At 44.9% G+C, this 23015-nt stretch overlaps 1 protein-coding gene across 1 annotated transcript; it reads left to right on the top strand.

The window, feature by feature from the left end:
- Nucleotides 1-503: 503 nt before the first annotated feature.
- VXN (vexin) lies at nucleotides 504-17175 on the top strand. Its single transcript, XM_084849401.1, has 6 exons — nucleotides 504-726; nucleotides 7468-7523; nucleotides 9742-9910; nucleotides 10744-10805; nucleotides 12625-12713; nucleotides 15574-17175. The coding sequence occupies exons 1-6, from the start codon at nucleotides 663-665 to the stop codon at nucleotides 15758-15760; spliced, it is 627 nt and encodes a 208-aa protein (XP_084705527.1). The 5' UTR covers nucleotides 504-662; the 3' UTR covers nucleotides 15761-17175.
- Nucleotides 17176-23015: the final 5840 nt, after the last annotated feature.

Raw genomic sequence — 23015 nt, 5'->3', positions numbered from 1 at the left:
AAGAGCTAAATGTAGATTTGAGTGCTTAAGGCCAGTGTCTACATTTGAAAATGCTGATCTCAGTGATAAAAGGGCTAGGCATTTCGGAGCATCTTATCTCATTGGCTTGTAAAACAAGAGACATTTTAAAGTAAAGTATGCTTTTATCACAGCATGTATCAACTATTCGGTCCCCCCCCCTTTTTTTTTAAAAAAAGAAAGGACTACTATTTTTATTTTTTAAATGAAAATATGTCTACAATGAAGAATAAACTCTACAAAAGAATGCCTAATTCAGTTATTTCAGTAACTCTTATTTCATAGTTCCCCATCTATACACAACCAGCCAACATTCCTTCAGTCTGATGCTTATTATTCTTGGGGGCATCTGTAAATTGCATGGTAACAAGAGGGGCTATGCTAATAAAATATTACTAGTGTGGCAGTGGTTTTAAGGAAGAGCAAAATCAAGCCCTGGCGTGAGCAGAATTCATACAAAGGCAGACGGCGGTAGAAAATGTTGCAATGAAGAATATGGAATGAGATGAGATCACAGCATCAGTCTGTCCTTTGTGGATCTGGACAATGATCACAGAGCCAGATGGGATTAGTGAAACCTATTTACCAGAAGTTCAGAGCAGTTGCATGAGGCCGATAGGCGGCCAGGAGGGAGAGGTGAAAAAATGCACCAGATTTACAGCTGCAGTGAAGAAAATTTAGAAGTCTTCACTGTGATTTCTTCCAATTGTGAGTACCAGTCATCCAGAGCTATTGCAGGGACTGTGGGTTTTATTGAAATGGCATGTTAGGAAAAAGGCTTCAAAATGATACATTCAGATGCATGCTCGCTGTATTGTACTTGTTGTGTAGTGATCTCTGATCCCCCTCCCCCCTTTCTTGGAGAGAATACAAGGCAGATACCTAGATATGCTAGCTAGGTGAAGTATTTGCACAAGAAGAAACAGTGTGCAATCGGTGTGCCTAACTCCATGTGGCTTTGTGGCTAGACCTCCAACGTAACCATTAAGATGACAGAACATTACATTACGGATATGAAAAATGAAACCCTAAATAGTTAAGTGTAGAAAATGGCTCTGTTCAGTCATGGCCCGCTGGATCAAAGGAGAAACTATTTTCAAATTCAGGCTCTTTCTAGAACCGATTGCATATTTAACCATCGAATTAGTGTGGCACGAAGAGCAAAAGTCAGACAAAGATCAATATGCATTCATGCAACTATGATTTTTTAACTCCTTATCCCAAAAAGAAGATAAATTAAGCATGGGAAACTTTGTGGAGAAAACTGCCATCTAGTATTTATTTCCAAACACAGTTGTGCTTTTCAGATTTATTAATCAGGATTAATTAATAATCATTTATGATGATTTTTTAAAGGCTGATAAAATTATCATTGGGATCACAATAATATGTTTATGATCCCCGCAGTTATTTGCTACAGACACACGCATATGCAAATCCTTATTGAAACATATTTCCCTGGCTAATTTCTTAAAATTCCCAGTCATTTGCTTCCAGTACCACTATCCTTTCACTGCTGATGAGATGTACTAAGCTAAGGGGAAGGGCTACCAGCCAAAGCTCTATCTCACAGCCACACCAAACCAGTACACCCTAAGTCAATTGTCCTGCTTTAAGATGGGTGAAGGAGCCTGGCTTGTTGAAAGACACAATTAAAAACATAGTATTGAGGGAACTTATTTTATCTCACTCATACCAGAGAACCTGGCCCACCAAAAACAGACTCCATTTTCCAGGCCTAAATCAGAAAACTTGACTTTTTTTAGGCCTGTATTGTTTTTTGGCTCCTATGCCTTTAAGAATGGTGTAAGAGACAGAAATTCAACAGGTGAGGCTTTTCTTGGCATAAAGGTGCAATGGCAGGAAAAGCTCACTGCAGTGGAATTTCAGTCACACAGCTGCTAAAGGCACAGGAGCCCATGCAAGATGGGGAAAGGTAGCAACTTTAACTTCGACTGGAATCTAGGATTTTAAAGTCAATTTTTAATGGGCAAGCTTTGGTGTGACCTAGGGGCTCAGTCATAGTAGGTCAGGGCAGGAGGCCTGTTTGAAAAGGGGTATCTCATAAACCTGACTTTGCAGGGGGATGTTCTGGGGCCCAGGGTTGAGCACCGGAACCTTTTTCAATAGAAAACATCAGCCTGCAGGTCCAGACCCACCATTAGGCATGGGGAAGTGGCTGCCTGACGCGGGGGGGCAGGGAGTGGGGGTGAGGTGTTGGAGGACAGAGCTGTGTGTGCCACACAGCCTGTCCAGTGCCCCTTAAGCTTGCCTGCTGCCCTCAGGTGCAGTGGAGGATACCCCATCACCCATGTTGAGGTAAGATTCAACTGCCAGTCTGGCTAGCTTCTCTTCATGGTGTTGCTGTGGGAGGGGAGCCCTCCTGTTTTGCCTCAGGCAACATAATGTCTTGAGTTAACCTTGTCAGCCTGTGAGAGGATGACCACGCGGATGTGAGGGCTGTTGTACAGAAGAAGAAATGTCAGCAAGTGAAGCTTTTCTCCCTCACCTGAGTCCACTGAAATCCTATGCAACTATTAAAAGCACAGAGGCCCAGGTTTGAACCTCAGCATCTCTGGAGTAACGTCTGGTGTAGAACATACGGATGTACGAAAGTCACTTACCTTTTCGAAGGGTGACATTCGCGGTGGGGGGGAGGCGCTCCGTCCCTCCCCCCGAAATTCTGGCCGGGGGGAAGGCGCTCCATCCCTCCCCCCCGAATCCTGGCCGGCCGGCTCCGCTCCGCAGGGATTCTGCGCTGACATTCGGCCGCTGGCTAGCAGGGACGCATTCGGCCGCTGGCTAGCAGGGACCCCGCTGGCTAGCAGGGACGCATTCGGCCGCTGGCTAGCAGGGACGCAAATGGCGGCGGCCATAGCCGCCGTCGTTTGCGTCCCTGCAGTCAGCCATGATAGGCTACGTAAATGTTTACGTAGCCTATCACGGCTAATTTAAAAGAAAAAAAAAACGCGCATACGCAAATGGCGGCGCCCATGGGCGCCGCCATTTGTGTTCCTTATTTTGGCACGACTTAGTCTATGTAAACATTTACGTAGACTAAGATGGCGAAAATAAGGGGAACGCAAATAGCGTAGCGTCTACGCTATTTTTAAACAAATGTAAATGTTTACGTAGACTAAGACGTGCCAAAATAAGGAAAGCAAATGGCGGTGCCCATGGGCACCACCATTTGCATACGCGTGTTGTTGTTTTTCTTTTAAATCAGCCGTGACAGGCTACGTAAACATTTACGTAGCCTATCACAGTATTTTTTAAAAATCTAGCAGTGATAGGCTACGTAAATCTTTACATAGCCTATCACATTTTTTTGTTTTTTTAACTGGAAATGGCAGTGGCGGCAGCCGGTCGGAAGACTGGCCGCCGCCACCAAACCGGAGCCGCCGCCGCCAGGAAGATCCGCCCAAGGTAAGTCCCGTCCCGGGGGGGGGGGGGGGCAGACCGTTCCACCACCGACTTTAGGGAGCTGAATGCGCTGGCATTCGGCCTCCCCAAGATCCGTGGCAGAATTGTCTGACATCTATTCAGCACATTGCATCACTCTGTGTAATGACAAATCACAATAATAATAGATTGATGGGTCCCCTTGGCCTCATCCATTTTACTGCACCTGTGAGGAGCCACAGGCTTTGCATGAATAATGTCCCATGTCCAATCCTTTGTATCTTTTCTGAGGATATTAGGAAGCAATGCCGAGTAAGCCCTTTGCCTGAGATCCTAGCAGCAGAGACAGGGTTGACGACCAGCTATAAGAACATAAGAAGAGCTATGCTGGATCAGACCAGAGCCTATCTTGCACAGCATTATGTTCACACAGCAGCCAACCAGATTCTTGAGAAACCCACAATTCTTGTGAGAAACCCACCAGATGCCTTGGGAAGCCAACAAGCAGGACGGGAGTGTAATAGCACCTTCCTGCTCATGTTCCCCAGCAACTGACGTACTAGGCATACTGCCTCTGATACTGGAGGTAATATATAGCCATCCTGACTAGTAGCCATTGATGGCCTGACCCTCCATGAATTGGTCAGATTTTGTCAAATAATGGCCAGAAATTTATTCTCCCTAGTTGCCAGCCAGAAGAGCAGGATGTTGTAAAGCCCACCTTCCCTGTCCCCAAAGTGTTCTTAGTGCTTTTGCTGTTAACATGCATGTTCTGTATGCAAAGTTATATCCAGCAGTAGGTGCTTCTATTTGCATTAAGGTGTGTCCTTCAGAAGGGCACTTTTCATGTACTCAGAGGCACTTAGGCTGAGGTGCCAGAACATGTTAAAACAAATGTTACCACCCCTAATTACAGACCTTGACAGACCATTAGTCTTAGTCAGTATAAATAAAGCAGTTCTTTATGTCCTTGTTTCAGGGCATGCAGGATTGGGGGTGGGTGGGGATCAGTCTGGCACACTCTCCATGAACAACCGTTCCTTTAAAAAACCATTCAGGAAGGTGTTGCCTGTATTAGAATTGTTCATGCAGTTCTTTTCTTCGCCCTTGGGTACAGCAATGGGCCACTTTCTCTGGCTGCAGACATACAGTGTTTCAGCTACAGGGATTACAATGGGCAAGCTAAAAATATGCCAGATGCATATTTATAAGGCACATGCTGTTTAATCTAGAGTATCATTTATGTAATTAAAATTGCATTAGAAAAAATAAGGAAGATGTACATAGATATTTTTCAGTCTCTTCTACTTTCCACTAAGATGCCAACTGAACAGCATAACATTGGACACGGTTACAAATTCCTCAAACCTTCCCCTCATCTGTGTTTTGTTTAAATGCTCCTCTTCCAAGACTCTAAATGGGCTGAAGCATCACTTGCCCAGTTTTCTTCTTAATTCCTAGATGATATTTGCTGTTGCTTCCAGGGTTATATGGCTATTTGGGGTCATTTTACAGAATGGCTAAGTTTTTAAACTGATAGTACATGTTCTTGGGAATGTGTACTATCCTGTCCTGATTTTAAACATCCCCACACAAAAAAGGAGATGGGAATACAAAATAAAATACCAGGGCCTGATAAAAACAACTGACATTAAAAGCCCCATGATACGTTATCAAATGCCTGAAAGTAGCAGGAAGTCTTAACCTGGCACCGAAAAGATAACAATGTTGGCATCGGGCAGACCTCAGTGGGAAGAGAATTCCATAATCGGAGGCTACCCCCAAGAAGGCTCTCTCCCTTGTTGCCATCCTCTGAGCCTCCCTCAAAGGAGGCATTTGGAGGAGGGCCTCAGATGTTGATGGTAGTAATAGGTGGGTAGCAGATTCTGAGTGCTACTCACAGGCAGTCCCACATATAATGCACTGCAGTAATCAGATATGGGTGTTACCAAGTGTCAAGAGTGAAGGCCTGCTCTCTGCCATGAGAATAGGCTGGGCTGTCACATCCAAGGTGACCACCTGGAACTGGCTGTTATCTAACAGTTCCTGGGCTCTGCAGCGCAAGGCCAAGCTCAGTCTGTGTTAATTGGGGAAGAGATAACAGTTGGATCTGGTGAGAAGATCCTGCCCCTTCTGAGGTGAGGGTGATGCACCCTGGGGCTGAGCTTTGATTGGCTATCCGAATTCTGCCTTGAGTTGCTAGGGCTGGGCCTTAAATAGGGGGCTGGAGAAGAGGCAGGCCATGTTCTCTTGTCCTGATGGTTCTTGGGGCCCCTTCACAAGGAGCTTTTATCCTGCAATTGAGATTGCTTCTTTATGGAAGTTTGCGAGCACTTTACATGATGCCGTGACTCTCCAGGGTGTCTCCTGCACTAAATGCCCTTTGTTCCATTTTTATTTATTTATTTATTTATTTATTATTTCATTTCTATACCGCCCAATAGCCGAAGCTCTCTGGGTGGTTCACAAAAACTAAAACCAAACAACACACAATAAAACAATTTAAAATATATAGAACATTAAAACCACAATATAACAATACAACCACAATAAAACCTAGCAGCAGTACAGGAGTTTAAAATACAGATTTAAAACAGCAAAGATAAAAATTTAGAAAGCTAAAATGCTAAAATGCCTGGGAAAATAAAAAGGTCTTCACCTGGCGCCGAAAGGAGTACAATGTAGGCGCCAGGCGAACCTCACTAGGGAGCTCATTCCAGAGCCGGGGTGCCACAACAGAAAAAGCCCTCCTCCTAGTAGCCACCCACCTCACTTCCTTTGGCAGGGGCTCACTGAGAAGTCTATTTTTAAATAGACTGCAGATAATGAGCTATCAGATTACCCCATTGTGTTCCACTTCAGTTTCCTCCATGAAAAGAATTAAAGCGGCAAGAAGAGGAGCGAGATCAGTGAAAGATAATGGAAGACTCAGATGGGATGGGATGGGATGGGATGGGATGGGATGGGATGGGATGGGATGGGATGGGGAGGGGAGGGAGTGTGTGTAAAGGGAGTTAGTTGTGATCCTGCATTTAAAATGGAAGCAGAAAGCCCCGTTTTAAATGCAGGATTTTAGGCTGGTGTAGAGATATCCTTGGTGGTGTTGAAGGCTGGAGCCTATCCTGGAAGGCCCATACTTTGGTATGTATAGGACAAACTAGCTAGCTTTGTTATTTTGTTTGGAGGTGCGTGCTAAGGCTCTCAGCCTTCCTGGGTGTTTGGCTCATTATATGCTTGCTTGTAATTTCCTGTACAACCTACCACCTCTCCCCTTCCTTCCCAATTGTTCCTTTCCCTTCAATAAACTTTTCCCCAACTTCCAGTTGGTGTGGTGTGTCTGGCATAACGTCAGTGCTAACTCCAGTGCCTATTGGCCAGGGTGGAAGGCTACTGGGTTACTATGGGGATTTGTGGCCAGGTTTGGCCTGTCTTACCTTGCAGGGTTGCTGAGACTAGCATCAACCATCCTTCACACCAAGGCACGGATATCAGTGGCAAGATCATGTTTTGTAGTTTACATATTGTATTTGTATTGGGGATTGTATATTAACTTTATTGTGAATCAGCAAGTGCTCATATGCAAGAGATATCATTTTAAAATTCTAAGAAACTCAGTGAATTGTGTACTATATCATTATCTTCAATTGTAAGAGCACAACACACAAAGGGGCCTCAATTTCTATCTCTGCCACTCACTTTTTGGCTCCAGGTTTGAGGGGTCCCTTGGCAAAGTGCCCTCAAGTAGGCCTACATCAGTGAGTCCCCCCATATGGATGACCCTGGCGGGCTTATGTGATAGTGGGAGCAAAAGGGAGCAGAAGCAACACTTTGGGCAGTGCCAGACACTGGGAACCACCATTTAAATTTCCCACAGTGCTTCAAGCATAGTGTAACACTCTGGGGCATTGTGGGAAATTTAAATGGTAGCCACCAGGCCCAGCCACCACCAGCTGCCTGAGGATGCTATGTGCACATACCGGGCCTGCCTATCATAAAGGCAATTTGAACAATCTCTTCATTCTGATAATGTTTCCATTCTTTTTGTAGCATGTAATCCAGTCAGAAGAAAAGCCAAAAGTACACAATGCATCCAATCAAAAAAGGTAAGAATAATCTTATTTACTAGAGGGGATATCTCTTGCCCGCTGAAGCTGAACACAGATCTTTCAAGGCCATGGTGTGGAACTGACACATTTACTGGTACAAAAGGAAACTTGACATCATTCATAAATAGCCTGTATGGTTTGGGGAAATCTTCAGACATAGCCTGTACATGAAAGAAAATTACCTTAACAAATTAACAGAAATTATAACTCAGAAACACTTCTTATTCTGTGTTTAAAATAACTGAGAAACCAGAAAGCATTGGGAATTGGTTTAATTTATTGAAAGGTGACCTTTGCCAACAGAGTTTTGCCCACGTATGCGTAAGAGAGAGCAACATCCTCCCCAAGATGCAGGTACTTGCACAAAGTTCCAGAAGGAATGATATATTACAGGGTTTTAGGTTCATGAGGTAGCTAAACTACTATTCTAGTGAACAGGATGGCCACTTATGAATCACGATGAAAGAGGACAATGATGTGCATAACATGGCATATGCTAATTCATATGTGTAGAAGCAAATTTATAAATATTATAATTTAAATAGAAATGTAGTACATCACAACATAGTGTGGAAGACTGTGACCAGGTGTGCCTGCCTGTTCAGTCTGCTGCGCAGGTGCTAACTGGTGATGGGCAGCAGTTCTTATGGTTCTTTATCATTAACTTGGAATTGGACAAACAGACCTTCAAATAGAGGACGGCTTCAAACAGAGAACAGAGACACCTTTAAAAGGTGTCACAGAGGACATGCGGGGAACCATAGCTCAGTGGTAGAGCACATGCTTTCCAGGCAGATGGTCCCAGGTTCAACACCTGGCATTTCCTCCTAAAAGGATCAGGTAGCAAATGATGTGAGAGATCTCCACCTGAAACCCTAGGAAGCCATTGCTAATCAGTTCAATAGACAATACTGGATTAGAAGGAAAAATAGTCTGATTTGGTATAAGGTAGCTGCCTAAGTTACTGTTTATGGCCCAAGGTGTTGTCTCTTTCTTCAGCAGGGGCAACTCTTTCAAAAGTGGGGCATGCTGGGAGTTGAAGGACTTTTTTTTCTGTCTAAACATGCAGAGGATTGCGCCCCAAAACTATCTTCCACGCCAATTGAGATGGTGTGGAAGATAGTCTGTCATCTTTTGAGGAAGTCAGCAGATTCAAAACACATTGGGGCTGTTCACATAACATGCTAACCCATGCTCAGTGATCGAGTGTGAGTTGTTTTGAACTGTGGGTTATCGTGTTGTCTGGACGCAGCCAGGGTGACTGTTAACCATACCGTGTCGTTTATTTTTCTCGAACAAGCCACCTTGAAAGCCCATGGTTTGTTGTTGGGTTGTTCAGGATGGTGAACAAGCAACACTGCATGGTTAACAAGCCACCCTGGCTGCATTTGGTGCCTTCCTGTTTTTCCTTCATTAGTGAATATGCAAGTCGGACGTGGAGCCTAGGTTCATAATAGCTCATTTGGAGGGAGACAGTTTTCACTTTTTGGGGGGTGGGGAGAGAGGAGGTTTCCTCTGTCCAAGCCTTTTGACGCAGGTTTGTTCACTTTAGTCCTTTTAGATAATTGTAGAATTATAGAGAAGTAACTTACATTAGGTGACTCATCTAACACTTTACTATCCTCATGCTTATACTTTGTGTTTTCCATAAATTCCATAAATACATTTCTGTAAATATGACAGTACTTTTAATTCTTTTACTTTATGGGCCAGGAGAACAGCACTGTAAATCCTATACTAGAATAACTAAAGGTTATTCACAGTAGACACTGAGAGCATCTCTACACCAGCCTAAAATCCCACATTTAAAATGGGGCTTTCTGCTTCCATTTTAAATCCAGGATCATGACGGACTCCCTTTACACGCACTCCCTTCCCCCCTCCTTTTCCCCCTTATCTGAGTCTTCTATATGTTTCATTGTACAGCCGCTAAATGGGCCAGTGATCTAGCTCCTCTTATTGCGGGTTTTCCTCTTTTCACGGAGGGAATTGAAGCACTGTAAATTGATAGGTCATTATCTACGAACTTTAAAAAATGGAATAAAGATCATTTAGTGCGGGAGATGCCCTGGAAGTTGACGACATCATCTAAAGGACCTGCAGACTTCTGTGAGTAACCAATCTCAATAGCAGGATAAAAGCTCCGTGTGAGGAAGCCCTGAATCTACACATAGTACATAATATGTAATGAGACAGTTTCACCTGTTCCCTGTAGGTGGTAGCGGTGTCTGACTATCATCCTCAGGGGACAGAGGAGTTGCTACCACACCAAGGTGATCTCATGCAAGTCTTCTGCAAAGATGAAGATGGGAGGGCCTTCAGCCTTCTGCAAAACAAGCAACAAGGATTTCTCTCTAGTTCTACCAAATGCCCTGCAACACACAGTAAGTCCCAGAAATTAACTGACTACCCAGGCTCGCTAACTGTTCAGAGGGGTTGCCTTGTTAATCTCTTGCAACAAGAACGGGGGGGGGGGGGGGGTTGGACTGAGATGAACAAAATCATCAGAACATTTCTGATGGAGCAACTTTTCACTTCCACTAAGCTTTTCCATCTGAAAAAGTTAGCCATTTGAGCAAATCAAAAAGATCCCATGAAATTAAAGTGAGATCTTGCACCTTAAAGCTGTGGTAACAATGCTATGAATTTGAGCACACTCCGAGAGAGAGCGGAGGACAGGAAGGCCTGGCGTACTATGGTCCATGGGGTCACAAAGAGCTGGACATGACTTAACGACTGAACAACAACAACAAACGATGCTATAGGAAGGGTATATATTACCCTATAGAAAAGAGAGCTGACATGATAATCCAACTACCGTTTTAAGGAAGAATGTTAGAGAAATACATAATGCTCAAACATGTCTGTAGAAGGCAAAGTATCATAGGAAATAATGGTGGCTCCTCCTCTCCGCAGAAAGGACAAATGTCTTTTATTCCAGACATCACACCACAAAACACCATCGCCACTGGCATTACATATCTTTGAAATTGTAATTTAGCAATCCTAGTCTCCAACAAGGAAGGACATGAGAGAGCTACATTTCCCAGTTAGTCAATTTTCACCTCTGCTAGCCATTCTGATTTCTCATTCTGCAGACTCACAAAAATGACCCTGATTGTAGTACCACGCACTTTACAGATTTCTGTACTATACATTTTACCCACAAAAAAGATTGTTTAATAATAAAGTTTCTCCTCTCTATTGTACATTGCAGCAGGAATGTCTAAACAACAGTCATTCTGCTATAGCAATAAGCAGTCAGATGCAAAGACTTTGGTAAGTAAGACATAATCTGAAGCCAAATACTTCTCTGAGATAACATGTGAATTGGGGTTATTGTCACACAGGCCCTATGAATCTGTTCCACGTAAAAATTCATTTAACATCCTTAATCCTCTTATAAAAGATGCTGTTGCGCTTGCCTTGATTGAACCCTCCTTCCAACAGAGATACAGAAAAGAATGGAACATCAAGAGATAAGATTGTAGTGATCAAAAGACAGAGGGTATAAAAATAAATCTAAAGAAAAATCTCCAGCAGCAATACAAACATTATCCTTTGAGGGTTTGTTTGTTTGTTTGTTTTTTACAGAAGGTTGGATCTAGAGTAGCACTTAACAGAGTTTTGCTTGCACTGTAGGATAGGGGTAGGGAGGCAATTGGCAGGATCCCTCCTTCCCCCTGCATCCCCGTGGCTACTGAAAAGCTGCTTTAGTGAGCTGGAGGACTCCTTGGAGCAGTACAAGAGGCAACACAGGAAGTTGGAGGGGGAAATGGCAGATTGCCTTCCTGCCCCCTTCCTCCAATGAGAAGTCACCACTGGGGCATTTCTACATGGGGCTTTTATGCCGCACCTTTACTGAGGTTTCTGCTTCTGGATTCTTTGTGGAATAATTAAGATTGGCTCCTTTAGATGTGCTTTTTTCTGGGGGTTTTCATTTTCTGCCTTTCTATGTTTCATTATACAACCACTAGGCAGTGGTGTGGTATAGTTGAATTGTGCAATTACATGAGGCTGTCATTCCGCCATTTCTAAATAACACCAGACTTTCGTTGTTAGGAAAGAAATCATGATCATGGCTGCAAAGCATGGGAGAGGCCCTGGACGATAACGATGTTATATAAAGGACCTGCAAACTCCCGTGAATAAAAGCCTTGTGTAGAAAGGCTCTGGACCCTGGTGCCTTTTGTAAACGGAAGAAGCCCTTCTGTTCACAGAATGGCAAATCTGGATCCAACTTTACATGTCCACAAATCTAGCAATGATATGGAAGGACAGTAATATTTCAAATGATGAGGCTATCAACATAGATATATCAAAAGTGATCCTCCCACAGCCACTTGACACCACTCTCTCTAGTTAAGGGATGTCAAACTTCTTTCAACCTGAGGGCCAAATTCAATTTCAGAGAAGCTCTCGGGGGGCGGGAATTCCAATGGTGGGAGGGGCTGAAGGCAAAATGGGCAGTGCCAAAAACACCAGCATATTTTAGCTTAAGGCTGTTACTCCCAGTAACTAAGGCTGAATCTACACACATCAGTTATACTGTTATCATACCTGTTGGTGCCCATTGGTGTCATGTGTACCAATAGTTACAATGGTATGATAACGGTATACCTGCTATGTGTAGATTCATATGGAGAATCTATGTGTAGATTCATGTGCATTTCAACCTTTTAGAGAGCGGGGTACTGTGCAAAAGTTGGGAAATCGTCAAATGATTGGTGGTCAGGGGAAAGGGAAGGGGTCAGGTCCACGTGGGAAACCCTGGAGGGCTGCATTTGGCCCATGATTCTGAAGTTCAATATCCCTGCTCAGTGTTTCAAGTTTCTTTCTTTCTTATTTTTCAACTCTGTATTCCTTCTAAAATAATGCAAGGCAGCTAAAACATATCAGTTAAATATTTTATGGATTACCAAATAGATCTGAACCACAAGAGTCAGCCCCCTGATACCTGACAGTTTATAAGATGTCAACATTCTCTCTTCTACACTATTATTAGAAAGCATAGTAGCTACGTTTATTTTGTATTTTCAATAGCATCTTGTCATGTTTTATGCCAGTTACTAATACTTTTAATTACCATATGATGTAGCAGCCTCCGGGATCCCCAATGTCCCATCACACTGTAAAATGGATTTCAGCCACAGAACCAGTGATGAAGAACAGTGTGCTTGCAGAAGAGTAAGTTTTGTTTCCATTACACACTCTTCTATATCCAGTGCAGCTACTACTTGGGCTAAAACGCTTAGTAGGACCATAGCATGTGGCTCAGAATGACATCCAAAAAAGGGACTTTTAGAGTGCAATCCTGTGCATGTTTAGACAGAAAAAAAGGCCTACAACTCCAAGCATGCCCCAGCCAGCTGGGAGTTGTAAGACTTTTTTCTGACTAAACATGCATAGGATCTCACCCTTAGGGAATTAAAGATTAACTGTAAATAAGTAAAAGGGGTGGAGAGGCAGTGGTAGAGCACATGCTTTGCATGCAGACAGTCCCAGATCAAATTTCTGGAATCTCCACATAAGACTGGGAAAGAGCCCTGTCTGAAACCCTGGGGAGCTGCTGTCAGTCAGTGTAGACAATGCTAAGGTGGATAGGTCAAGTATAAAGCAGCTTTCTATGTCCCTATGATCAGTAGATTTCCAAAAGTATTTGCTTAACAAATATATATCTGTTTTATGGCAGTTTAACTGTCACGACTTCTCCAAAGAAACTTGGGAATTGTAGTTTGGAGAGGGTGTAGTTTCTTGATTTTATTCTGATGCCTTGAGCCATTTAATTATTTAGGCTCTTTAAAGCCAGAGTGGGGAATGTGTGTGGCCCTCCAGATGTTGTTGGACTACCACTCCCATCAGCCTTAACCAGCATATCCAATAGTAAGGGATAATGGGAGTTGCAGTCCAACATCTTGAGGGCCAGATGTTCTGCATCCCTGCTTTAAAGGCTTGAACATAGGGCTAAAATGTCTACCCTACGGGTCCACAATGGTGCCCGTGAAGCTCCCTGCCCTCTTCAAAACTTTAATTTTAATTTAAAAAAAAATGAAAAACCTTAGGGCATCAGGTTCTCCTTCCTATTCTTGAACCTGCCACCAATCAGCCATTCAGTGGGCAGAAAGAAAAAGAAAGAGTTGCTTTCTGACCCTACCCAAACTTCTTCCATTCACACAGACCTTTCCCCTTTGCATGCTCTTTCTCTCTCTCCACTCCCAGGCTGTAGCCTTGTTATTTCTCTGCCCACAGCCCTGTTCCTCATTATTTATCTCCCTTCCCCATCCCTAGCCTTCTTTCTCTCCCTTCCTAGCCCCTTGCCTTGCTCTCTTTCCCACTCACCACTTTATCTCCCTGTTTCTTTCTCCTCTCAGCCTCTAGCCTATTTCTCTTCTTACTAGTTCCCGCGCAGCCTCTAGCCTCGCTATTTCTCTCCCCTCACACACACCTCTTTACCTCACTGTTTCTCCCCTCTCCTAGCCTCTCTGGGGTCAAATATGTAGATTGACTTTGGAGTTCAGACTCTTCCTCTGCTTGTGCTCAGTTTCTTGGGCGAATTATAGGGCTGTGCAGGGACCCCTCAATCTGAATCGGGAGCCGCAGGCCTGATTCGGCTTGGGCAGATCTCGGGGGGCCCCGACCTGCCTTGGCCCCGAACTGAGGTTCGGATGATGAACCCCGCTTCGGGTCCCCCCCGCGCACCCCCCGACTCCTGACCTGGATCTCATCGTCCTCTGCTGCCGCCGCAGCCGGCACCTTCTCCGTCACTGCCCCACCTCTGCCTTCTCCGTTGTGCCGTCTTTGCTGCTGCCACCGCTGTCTTCGCCACCGCCTTGTCCGCCGCTGTCTTCGCCACCGCTGTCATCTCCTGAGGCCTGGATGTGCAGCAACTCGTCTTCTTCCAGGGAGTCACCATAAAATGGCAACCTCCTGAAAATTCCAGGAAGTTGCCATTTTAAAAATGGCGATTGCCTGCAAGAAGAGTTGCTGTGCGTCCAGGCCTCAGGAGCTGGCAGCGGCGAAGGCAGCAGCAGCACTACGAGAAAAGAAAATCCACCATTTGTACAACAACTCCCCAGTCTCTAGAAGGTTCCAAGGTTCTGTAGGTATTAGAAGCTCAGGGACTGCCTCATCCAGGTAATGCTGAAGAATTTACCTGGAATTGGTTGTTATACATTTATTTAACAAGTGGGACTTACAACAATGTTGCAGTGCAGCAGAGTGCTCCTGTTCAGAATTCCAGCCGGCCATGCCCTCTTCCAGGATACTCCATTATTAGACTGTCCTGGGTTCCTTCCTCTCTAGTTTTTTCCCCTCAAGTTTTACTGTACTTCTGCAAACCTTGGGGTTTCCCCAAGCTTGCTGATATCTCCCTCTTGTGAGGGGTAGTGCTATTTTGACAACCTAAAGATCCACACTCACAGAATGTTTGCTATTAGTATATCGCAGGGGTAGGGAACTGGTGGCCCACAGGCCAGATGTGGCTCACAGGGCCTCCCTGACTGGCCTGCAGCATCTACACACACACACACACACACACACCAGCACGCAGCAGTTAGGCATTTTAAAAAGGTTCCACTAGTGTCAATGGAAGCTTTTTAAAAGCCTAATTATAATGTGGGTGGGTGGGATTCAGGGAGCTTTAACCCTCCTCATGTGGTCTGACCCTGGCTGAACACCTCGCTCACAGCAATTAGGCTTACAAAAGCTTTCTGTTGGCTCCAGCCTCATTGCAGGGTGGGTGGGGGATCTGTGTGTGTGCATGCACATGTGTGTGAGAGCCATTTTGAGGTGGTGCCCAGAACAGTTTCTCAAACTGAGAGTGAGAGAGAGAAAGACAGAGAGCATCTCTACACCAGCCTAAAATCCTAATTTGTGAGAACACGATTTACATAAAAAATGGTCTTTCCATAAAAGAGAAAATGTAAAGTATGAAAAATCTGTTTTTAGCCATTTCTCCAAATCATTTGACAAAAATAGCAAACATTCAATAATTATTCTGAAGGAACTCGAGTTTGAAATGCTGAACCTGTCCTTCTTTTCACTGAAGGCCTGGAAGATTCTCACAGAAAAATACAGAAGATGACATAAGCCCAACTCAGGGAACTGAGGCTTCCTCACCCTTGACGGGAAGCACTTTGTATGGCACACCCAGCCTCCTCCAAAAAATATGGATGAAACATAAGAAGAAGTCAGAATATCTGGGGGCCACAAATAGTGCCTTTGAGGCAGACTGACAAGCCTCAGCCTTGCTTTTGTGGGACAGAGGCTCCTTTGACCAAGGACAGGATGTTGTTATGTTTATCTGGTGATGGATGAAGCATGGCTCACACTTATCCAAGGAAATTACTTTTGCCGAACCTACAAAATTGCATACTATGCAAACAACTCAGTTCATATATTTTGCACATGTTTCCAGTACCCAGTGCACTTGTTAACAGGTTTGATTGTGATCATATATCAACCTAGGGGTTCTTATTCTTTCTGGACTAATCTGGATTCAGTAAGAGGCCATCTAAATGGAATCTCTTTGTGAAGTGATTTGGGCAAAATCCACATTTTCACAGAATTGAATTAGCTCTTTCCACGGTACACGCAGTGCTGTATTCCTCCACTTCTGAAGCGTATATGGCAGCTGAAGCTGCATTAGTTGGGGCAGGCAAGTTCTGCCACAAGTAGAAATTAACATCAGCAATTGCGTAGCATCCACCTTTTCTCAGCTGCACAGCTTCAAATCAACAAGCTTCCACCATTTCTCAGCTGTGCTCCTTCATAGCTGCACAGTTTTAAAACAGCAGGGCTGGCTCCCTCGCCCCCACTCTCAAGCTCGACTCCTTAAAGTGAGAGGCAGCGACATGGAACTGAAGGCAATGAGTTACTTCCAGGTAGACATAGTTACCCCTCTGCTCTCTCCCACCACAGGCTACTTTCCCTTCCGCCAATCAGTGGCACTTCCACCAGCCTGTGCTGAAGCCAGCTGAGGGTCACATGGACTCCCACATTGCACTGAAGCCGCTGTGACGCGAAAATACCTCACAAAATGAGTTGGGGGGGGACGGGGACAGATTTAGGGCAAGAAACACCCGGCTAGCTACGGGGAGCAGCATGTGTCATCTGCCACGATCGACTTGGGGGTAGAGTAGAACTGGAGTAAAAGCCCCTTGTAGATGGGGCCTAGGAGAAGATGGCTTAGAGAAGTTACTGTAATTCCAAGAGGCCTCATGTTGACTGCAGCATGCCAATTCAAGTCTAGTCCTGCAATTTATCATGCAATTCTAGATGATTTCTCTAAATCTTAATAACTACATTCAGTGAAGAACAGTGTCTCCATGGCTAGATGGCAGGAAAGTCGTGAAACGTTCAGAGGTCTCGAACTTAAATTTTGGTCATAATTATATAATAGCTTTAAACAGTATTGAGATGGGACAGTGCACATGATTATGTATTCTACTGAATGACTGCTGTATTTTAAAACAATTGCATTGTCTTCTAATTTATTCTATTTATAACTGATATATCCAATGACAGGTTTGCAACAACAACCAAAAGTGGTAATTTAATTTATATTCCCGAATACTATGGAAATACTTTTATTACATGTAGCAAGTACTTGTTTTATTGTTCCAAATAAAGGACATCCTCTTTTGTGCACATAGTTCCATGGGGCGGTTTGCCCTCAGAAAAAAAGCGGGGGGAGGGGAAAGGGTTGGCTTCTCTATATGAACTTATAGGGAGTATTTTATTATATATTTTTATTCTGCTTTTCAAACAAAGGGTTGGATCCACTTGGGAACTCGCACTCACGGCCAGTCCTGCTGGGCCCCAGTCCCCAGTCCCACTGACATTGGTCCGCACACGGCCCCTACCGCACCTGCCTGCAATGTAGTGCTTTCGGGAGGAAGCCCCAAAGCAAGCACAAACACTTGTTTCAGGAAGGGGCGCAACCTGCCCCTTCCAGAAACTAGCATTTTTGCCCTTTTTGGGACTTCCCCCCAGAAGCGCTGCATCATGGCTGGCCACATGTGGACCGGCACCAATGGTGCTGGCCACACATGCAAGGCCCCAACTGGATCCAACCCAAATATACTAACGAGGGTAGAGAAAAGTGCAGTAATCCAAGTAAGTTGTCAGTTGTTAACCTTTTCTATTTCTTCCAAGTTCTTTTCTACAAACACAGTTCCCTAGCATTAGAGGCAGGCCACATGCCCCATGTGCGCACTTTTCTTGGCAGCTGCCAAGATGCCCTACCCCTCCTATGTACACCAGTTGCTGGGGAACATGGGTGGGAGGGTGCTGCTGCACTCACGTGGGTTTCCCCTTGACAGCTGGTTGGCCACTGTGAACAGAATGCTGGACTAGATGGACCCTTGGTCTGATCCAGCAGGGCTCTGCTTATGTTCTTAAGTTCCTACTTCTAATTTTTTTTAAATAACAAAATTTCTTATTGGCAGCTGGGATCACTTCAAAGCAAAGTTTGGGCTTCTAGCTAGTCCCATCTTCTTTTCTCATGAATGCCTCTGGGCCATATGTGGGGCTCAGAGACATTCTGAGGAAATGAAGACAGCAGGTGGCTACAGGCCCATCCTTCCTCCTGCAGTGTGCCCAGTTTGTGGTGGTGCCCAGGGTAGTTTCTCAAATTGCCAAATGCGCTCACAGGCCCAAAAAGGTTGCCTACCCCTGCCCCACATGTTTTGAGTAATAACTCATCCTCAGAAGTATTTCAAAACTGGGAGAGGGGGGAATGCTAAACTATGGCATGCACAATTTTAATTTACCTGAGGGCTGTTTTACATATTGTGACTACAATCCTATGCATACTTTACTTTCCTGGGAAGAGCCCTGTTGAACACACTTCTGAATAAACATGCAAAGGACTGAACTGCACACGAGATCCTCTTAGCCAGAAAATAATCACAGAGATGGATGTTCGGCCAATGTGGCACAGATATTTTCTACTAAGTTGCAAATACATCTTTCTCCCCTCTCCCCAAATCCTCGATTTTAAAGGCAATCTATGAAGGATTTCCAGTAGGTACCTTGGATTTAGAAGCCCCTGGGCCTGCTACACAGGTAGAGGGAACTGCTCTCTCCTCAGTTCTCCCTGCAGGGAAAAGCACACATAGAGCTGGTTTGCACATAACGACAACCCATACTACGGACTGTTGAATCGTGGGTTGTTACATGTGAACCTGGAACTATGGGTTAATTATAGGTTAACCACAGAGAACTCATGGTTTGTTGCTGTGAACTCTTCAGTTGTTTAAACCATAGGTTGGCATTACATCCAAACCCAGAAGTGTGGGTTGTTCATGGGTTGTTTCACCAGGCTACAGAGGTGGCAAGCAAGAGCGGTAACCCCCACCCTCCGCAAACCCCAGCGGCTCTACATGGCAGTACTTCAGTGCTGCAAAGGCATTTGCAATACAGGAAGGGAGCAGACATAGGGAGTGGGAACTGAACAACCCAGGAACTGACCGAACAACCAGCAGTTGGCTAGATCAACCAGCATCTGCCAGCCAAAACTTGAGTTAACTCTAAGTAAGGCAACAATCCATGGGTTAATTAAACTATGGTTTGTTATTACATACAAATTGATCCATAGGGATCATAGTGTTGGAGGGAGTGGCAGTAAGGTGTTGAAGGACAGACCTCTGTGTGCCACGCCACCTGCCCTAGACCCCATAAGCTAGCATGTTGCCATCAGGTGCAGTGGAGGATGCTTTCCCATGGCCAATGTTGAAGTAAAATTCAACACTGAAATAAGATTCAGCCAGCCCAGTTTGCCTTTATACATGGAATTGGTGGAAGGGGGAGCCATTTTGCTCTTTGCCTCAGCCAGCAAAATGTCTTGGGCTAGCCCTGCTAACAGGAACAAAGGGAAAGAGCAGAAGCCAGCACTTGGATTGCTCTCTGGAGGGCCATGTGGATTCGGCCCAGAGGATGCGGGCAAACAAATGGGCAGCAGCAACAGTGAGGAGAAGTTGGGCCCGCTAAGGGCATCTTGCCCCCCACCCCAAACCCTGCATAACCAGCTAATGCAAGACCTGAGGGTGACCCGGCTGATGTTCCACTTTCTCAGTGTCAGGACACTACCACCATGAGACAGGCCATTTCCCAGACTTGACCATGACAGGGCTCCCAGCAGTGGTGGAGACAGGAAGCAAAGTCACCTAAGCCATATTTGTAATTTAATTCTGCTGTAAATATGGGCTCCTTTATTGCTAGATAAATGCATACTCGCCTCCAGACTCACTGGACAAAGCAAAGCAGGTATGCTTGTTTTATTATTCAAGACCAAGGTATTCAAATCACAACAGTGATCAGGGCTGGCCTAAGATATTTTGCTGCCTGAAGCAAAGGACAAGATTTCTCTCTTCCCCCCACCCCCTCCTCCAGTTCCACATACACAATCCAACCAGTCTGTTGAATGAATCTTACTTCAACACTGGCAACAAGACAGTGTCCACCATCATACCTGAGAACAGCAGACTAGCTTATGGGGCTCATGGGGAATGATGGAGGCAGGGATGCTGCCTCATGCAGCCACCTCACTCTGCCTAATGGTAGGGCCGGCCCTGACAGTGATAGAAGCAAATGAATGAGCTATTTTCACAGGCTTTGGAGTTGAACATTTCAAAATAATTACCTTTCAAAATAGATATTTCCTTACAACTTAGCCTGCTTTATATTTTAGATACCCTCTGGAGATATTTTGGCAGAACCTTTAGCTAAATATTAATTTGTATACCCTATTTTATTTGTAGTTTTGCAAGGCCAATGGTTTGGATTCCAACTTTGTTCTTGCCAGTGGAGCATTCCCTGACTTGAATTTTGTTCCCAGGATGCTCCCACCAGCAGAAGGGAGGAGGAGACAATTTTCACCAATTCCCCCCTCTCCCTGCAGCCCCTTGCACCCTCCAAAAATCCCTCTGGAAGAGTGGAGGGGGGAAGCAGGAGGAGGAGGAACTGGCAAAAATGGCCTCCATCCCACCTTCACCAGCAAGATCCTCCATTGGCTCAAAAGCCTTCTGTGGGCAGGAGGAGCCCTCCCATTCATGGAAAGGCAAGTTAGGATCCAATAAAACCCTCCTAACATGATGAACACTCAAACTCTTTGGCCTTCTTCTGAGGTCCAATGTATTCTGCCTGCACTTCTATTTTCAGCGATTCTGTGCCACTTTTTGTTTGCTACTGCCTTCAGAGATGCTGTTGTGGGCTCTGACAGAGTTAAGATGGAAAGTTCTGCTAAATGGATCAGGTGGTGAGCAGAGTCTAGGCAGCTGGTGAAACCTCTGGCAGGTGGGCTACTCTACTTACAAGTTGGGGTGAGATGGAGAGACTGGGGGTGGGCATATAGAGTATCGCACTCCCAAGGTTGTCATCTCAATCCCCATAAGAAATGCTCTCTTTATACCATGCCCCCATTGCTCCCTGTTGTTTTCCAGCCCACCTGAAATCCCTACTAAGATACTGTCCTTTGTTTTATACACAATGAAATATCCGCCCAGGAGTCTTTGGTGGCACAGCCTGCCTGGCCTGCCTGAACAGCTGGTAATCTGAGTAGAGTGGATGCTATGCCACAGGTTAGGTGACTTGCCTCTGTGTGTGTGTGCATCCCTTGCAGCCTTCAGAAACACGGCAAAATTAATGCAGTGATTATCTGCTCCACACTCAAAAGAAGCAGCCATGGCCCAGTTGGCACACTTCTCCCAGTAACTATTTGATATACATTTTAATCCCTTCTGCAGGTTAAGATAAAAACTAATCTGATTGGTTAGCATCTCAGATGTTAGCTCCCTTAAAGCACGCTGCTTCCCCAGTACACATTAATTTCCATGGTGGAAAAGCAATTGCATGAATAACACAATAGGCCTGAGAAGCCCATAACAGCTTAAACATGCCATGTGTAAAGGGCAAGCAGGCAGAACAATTGTGATGTGACTCTGAGCTCCTGCTGTATCACTTGCTCTGAACCTATTATATTGCGTCCTAAAAATCTGTTGTATAGACTATTGGAGCTTCTTTATGTAATCAAAGAATTTCATATGTTTTATCCAATCCCCCTCTCCCCTTTAGGCCATTCTCAGATCACTATATAGTTACAGTGGGTTGAATCCAGACTGGCTGTTCCAGCAGAGGGTCCCCACTGAAGGAAGGTGAGGGAGACCAATTTTAATTGCCCCATCCCCTTGCGGTCCTCCACACTGCCTCATATGCTGCTCTGGAGGGTCCCCCAACCCTCCAGAGAAGATTTTCCAGGGGCACAGGGGACTGCAGGTGGGAGGAATCATCAAAAAAATCACCGCCCCACTTCCTCCAGCATTAGCAAATTTATGCCAGTCATAAGTCTGGATCCAACCCTGTGAATTATGAGTATCTTGAGGTTCATACATGTGGATACTCCTTTCATGTTTAATGTTATCTTACTGATCATGAAATAACTCTGCAAAAATAATCTAAGAGAAAATAAACATGGTCTCTGCCAAAGAATAAGGCCTGACCTCCACTCAGATATTTATTGAAACTTTGGTCCTACCTTTATAACAATTGTGTTTTGAACATTTGTAGTACCAGCCAAAAGCCAGATCTTCTATAGATCGTGCATGTTGGCAGATTCTCAAGACCGACTCACTGTGGGCTCAGGTTGTTGTGTAAAGTAGCCCTTTGTACAGGGTCAGCACCAGCAGGGGTTGGTATTGTGGGGCACCCGCCTGATGGTATTTATTTGGTATTGCTGCCTCCTGTTAAAAAGACAGTTAGCAGCGAAAAACAAAAGGCAGAACAGAATGAGTGTTTAGCAGTCTCACATGCACACAAAAGGCTAAAAAAAGAGAGACCGTACCCTTCTTTTGTGAAGAAAAGGTAAAATGGTTTACTCACAATTTCTTGTATGAAAATGCAGGTACAGCGTATATTTTCAGACTAAGTCAGTCCATTTCTTTGTGTTCTATAACACCGGCAGGAGCACGAGAGCAAGCAACGTGCTCCCAGCAATGAAGGTCAGGGCGGCAGGGTGGGGAGGAAGGGGCACAGCAGGAAGCCACACTGTAGGCTGTAGAGATCCTAAGGCTAGCTATGCCCATGCATTAACTACCTAACTGCAACACTGCCCCCTTCCTGTAACTTTCAGGCAAGGGTGCACTATTCCCAACACTGCCAAAGCCCACACTGCAGCTGGTGGGCCCATTGATAACCCCCAGGGATCCCAGGCCTGTTCACCTGTCCTCTTCATATATCTGAGGAGAGAAGAAGTAGCAGCAGCTTCCACTCCCTTTGTGCCCCCCCCCCCGGCCTGGTAGAGGTGAGATTAGGCCTAGGAAGAGGGCAAGCAAATGGACAGGAGTAAGGAAGAGACCTACTAAGAGAGGGGCTCATTTAAGGCATCTTGCCCAAGGACTCTCCCCTCCCCCAAAAACCTGCAAAAAAACTGCCATTGTCCATCGGCTTGAAGATAGTAAAAGACTTAAATTCTTTTGTGTGATATATAGGCTA

The sequence above is a fragment of the Heloderma suspectum genome, chromosome 4 (assembly GCF_057233095.1).
Source record: "Heloderma suspectum isolate Gila_16-S chromosome 4, 16-S_ref, whole genome shotgun sequence".
NCBI lineage: Eukaryota > Metazoa > Chordata > Lepidosauria > Squamata > Helodermatidae > Heloderma > Heloderma suspectum.
The sequence above is the reverse complement of the archived record's forward strand: the minus strand, read 5'-3'. Positions and strand labels throughout refer to the sequence as shown.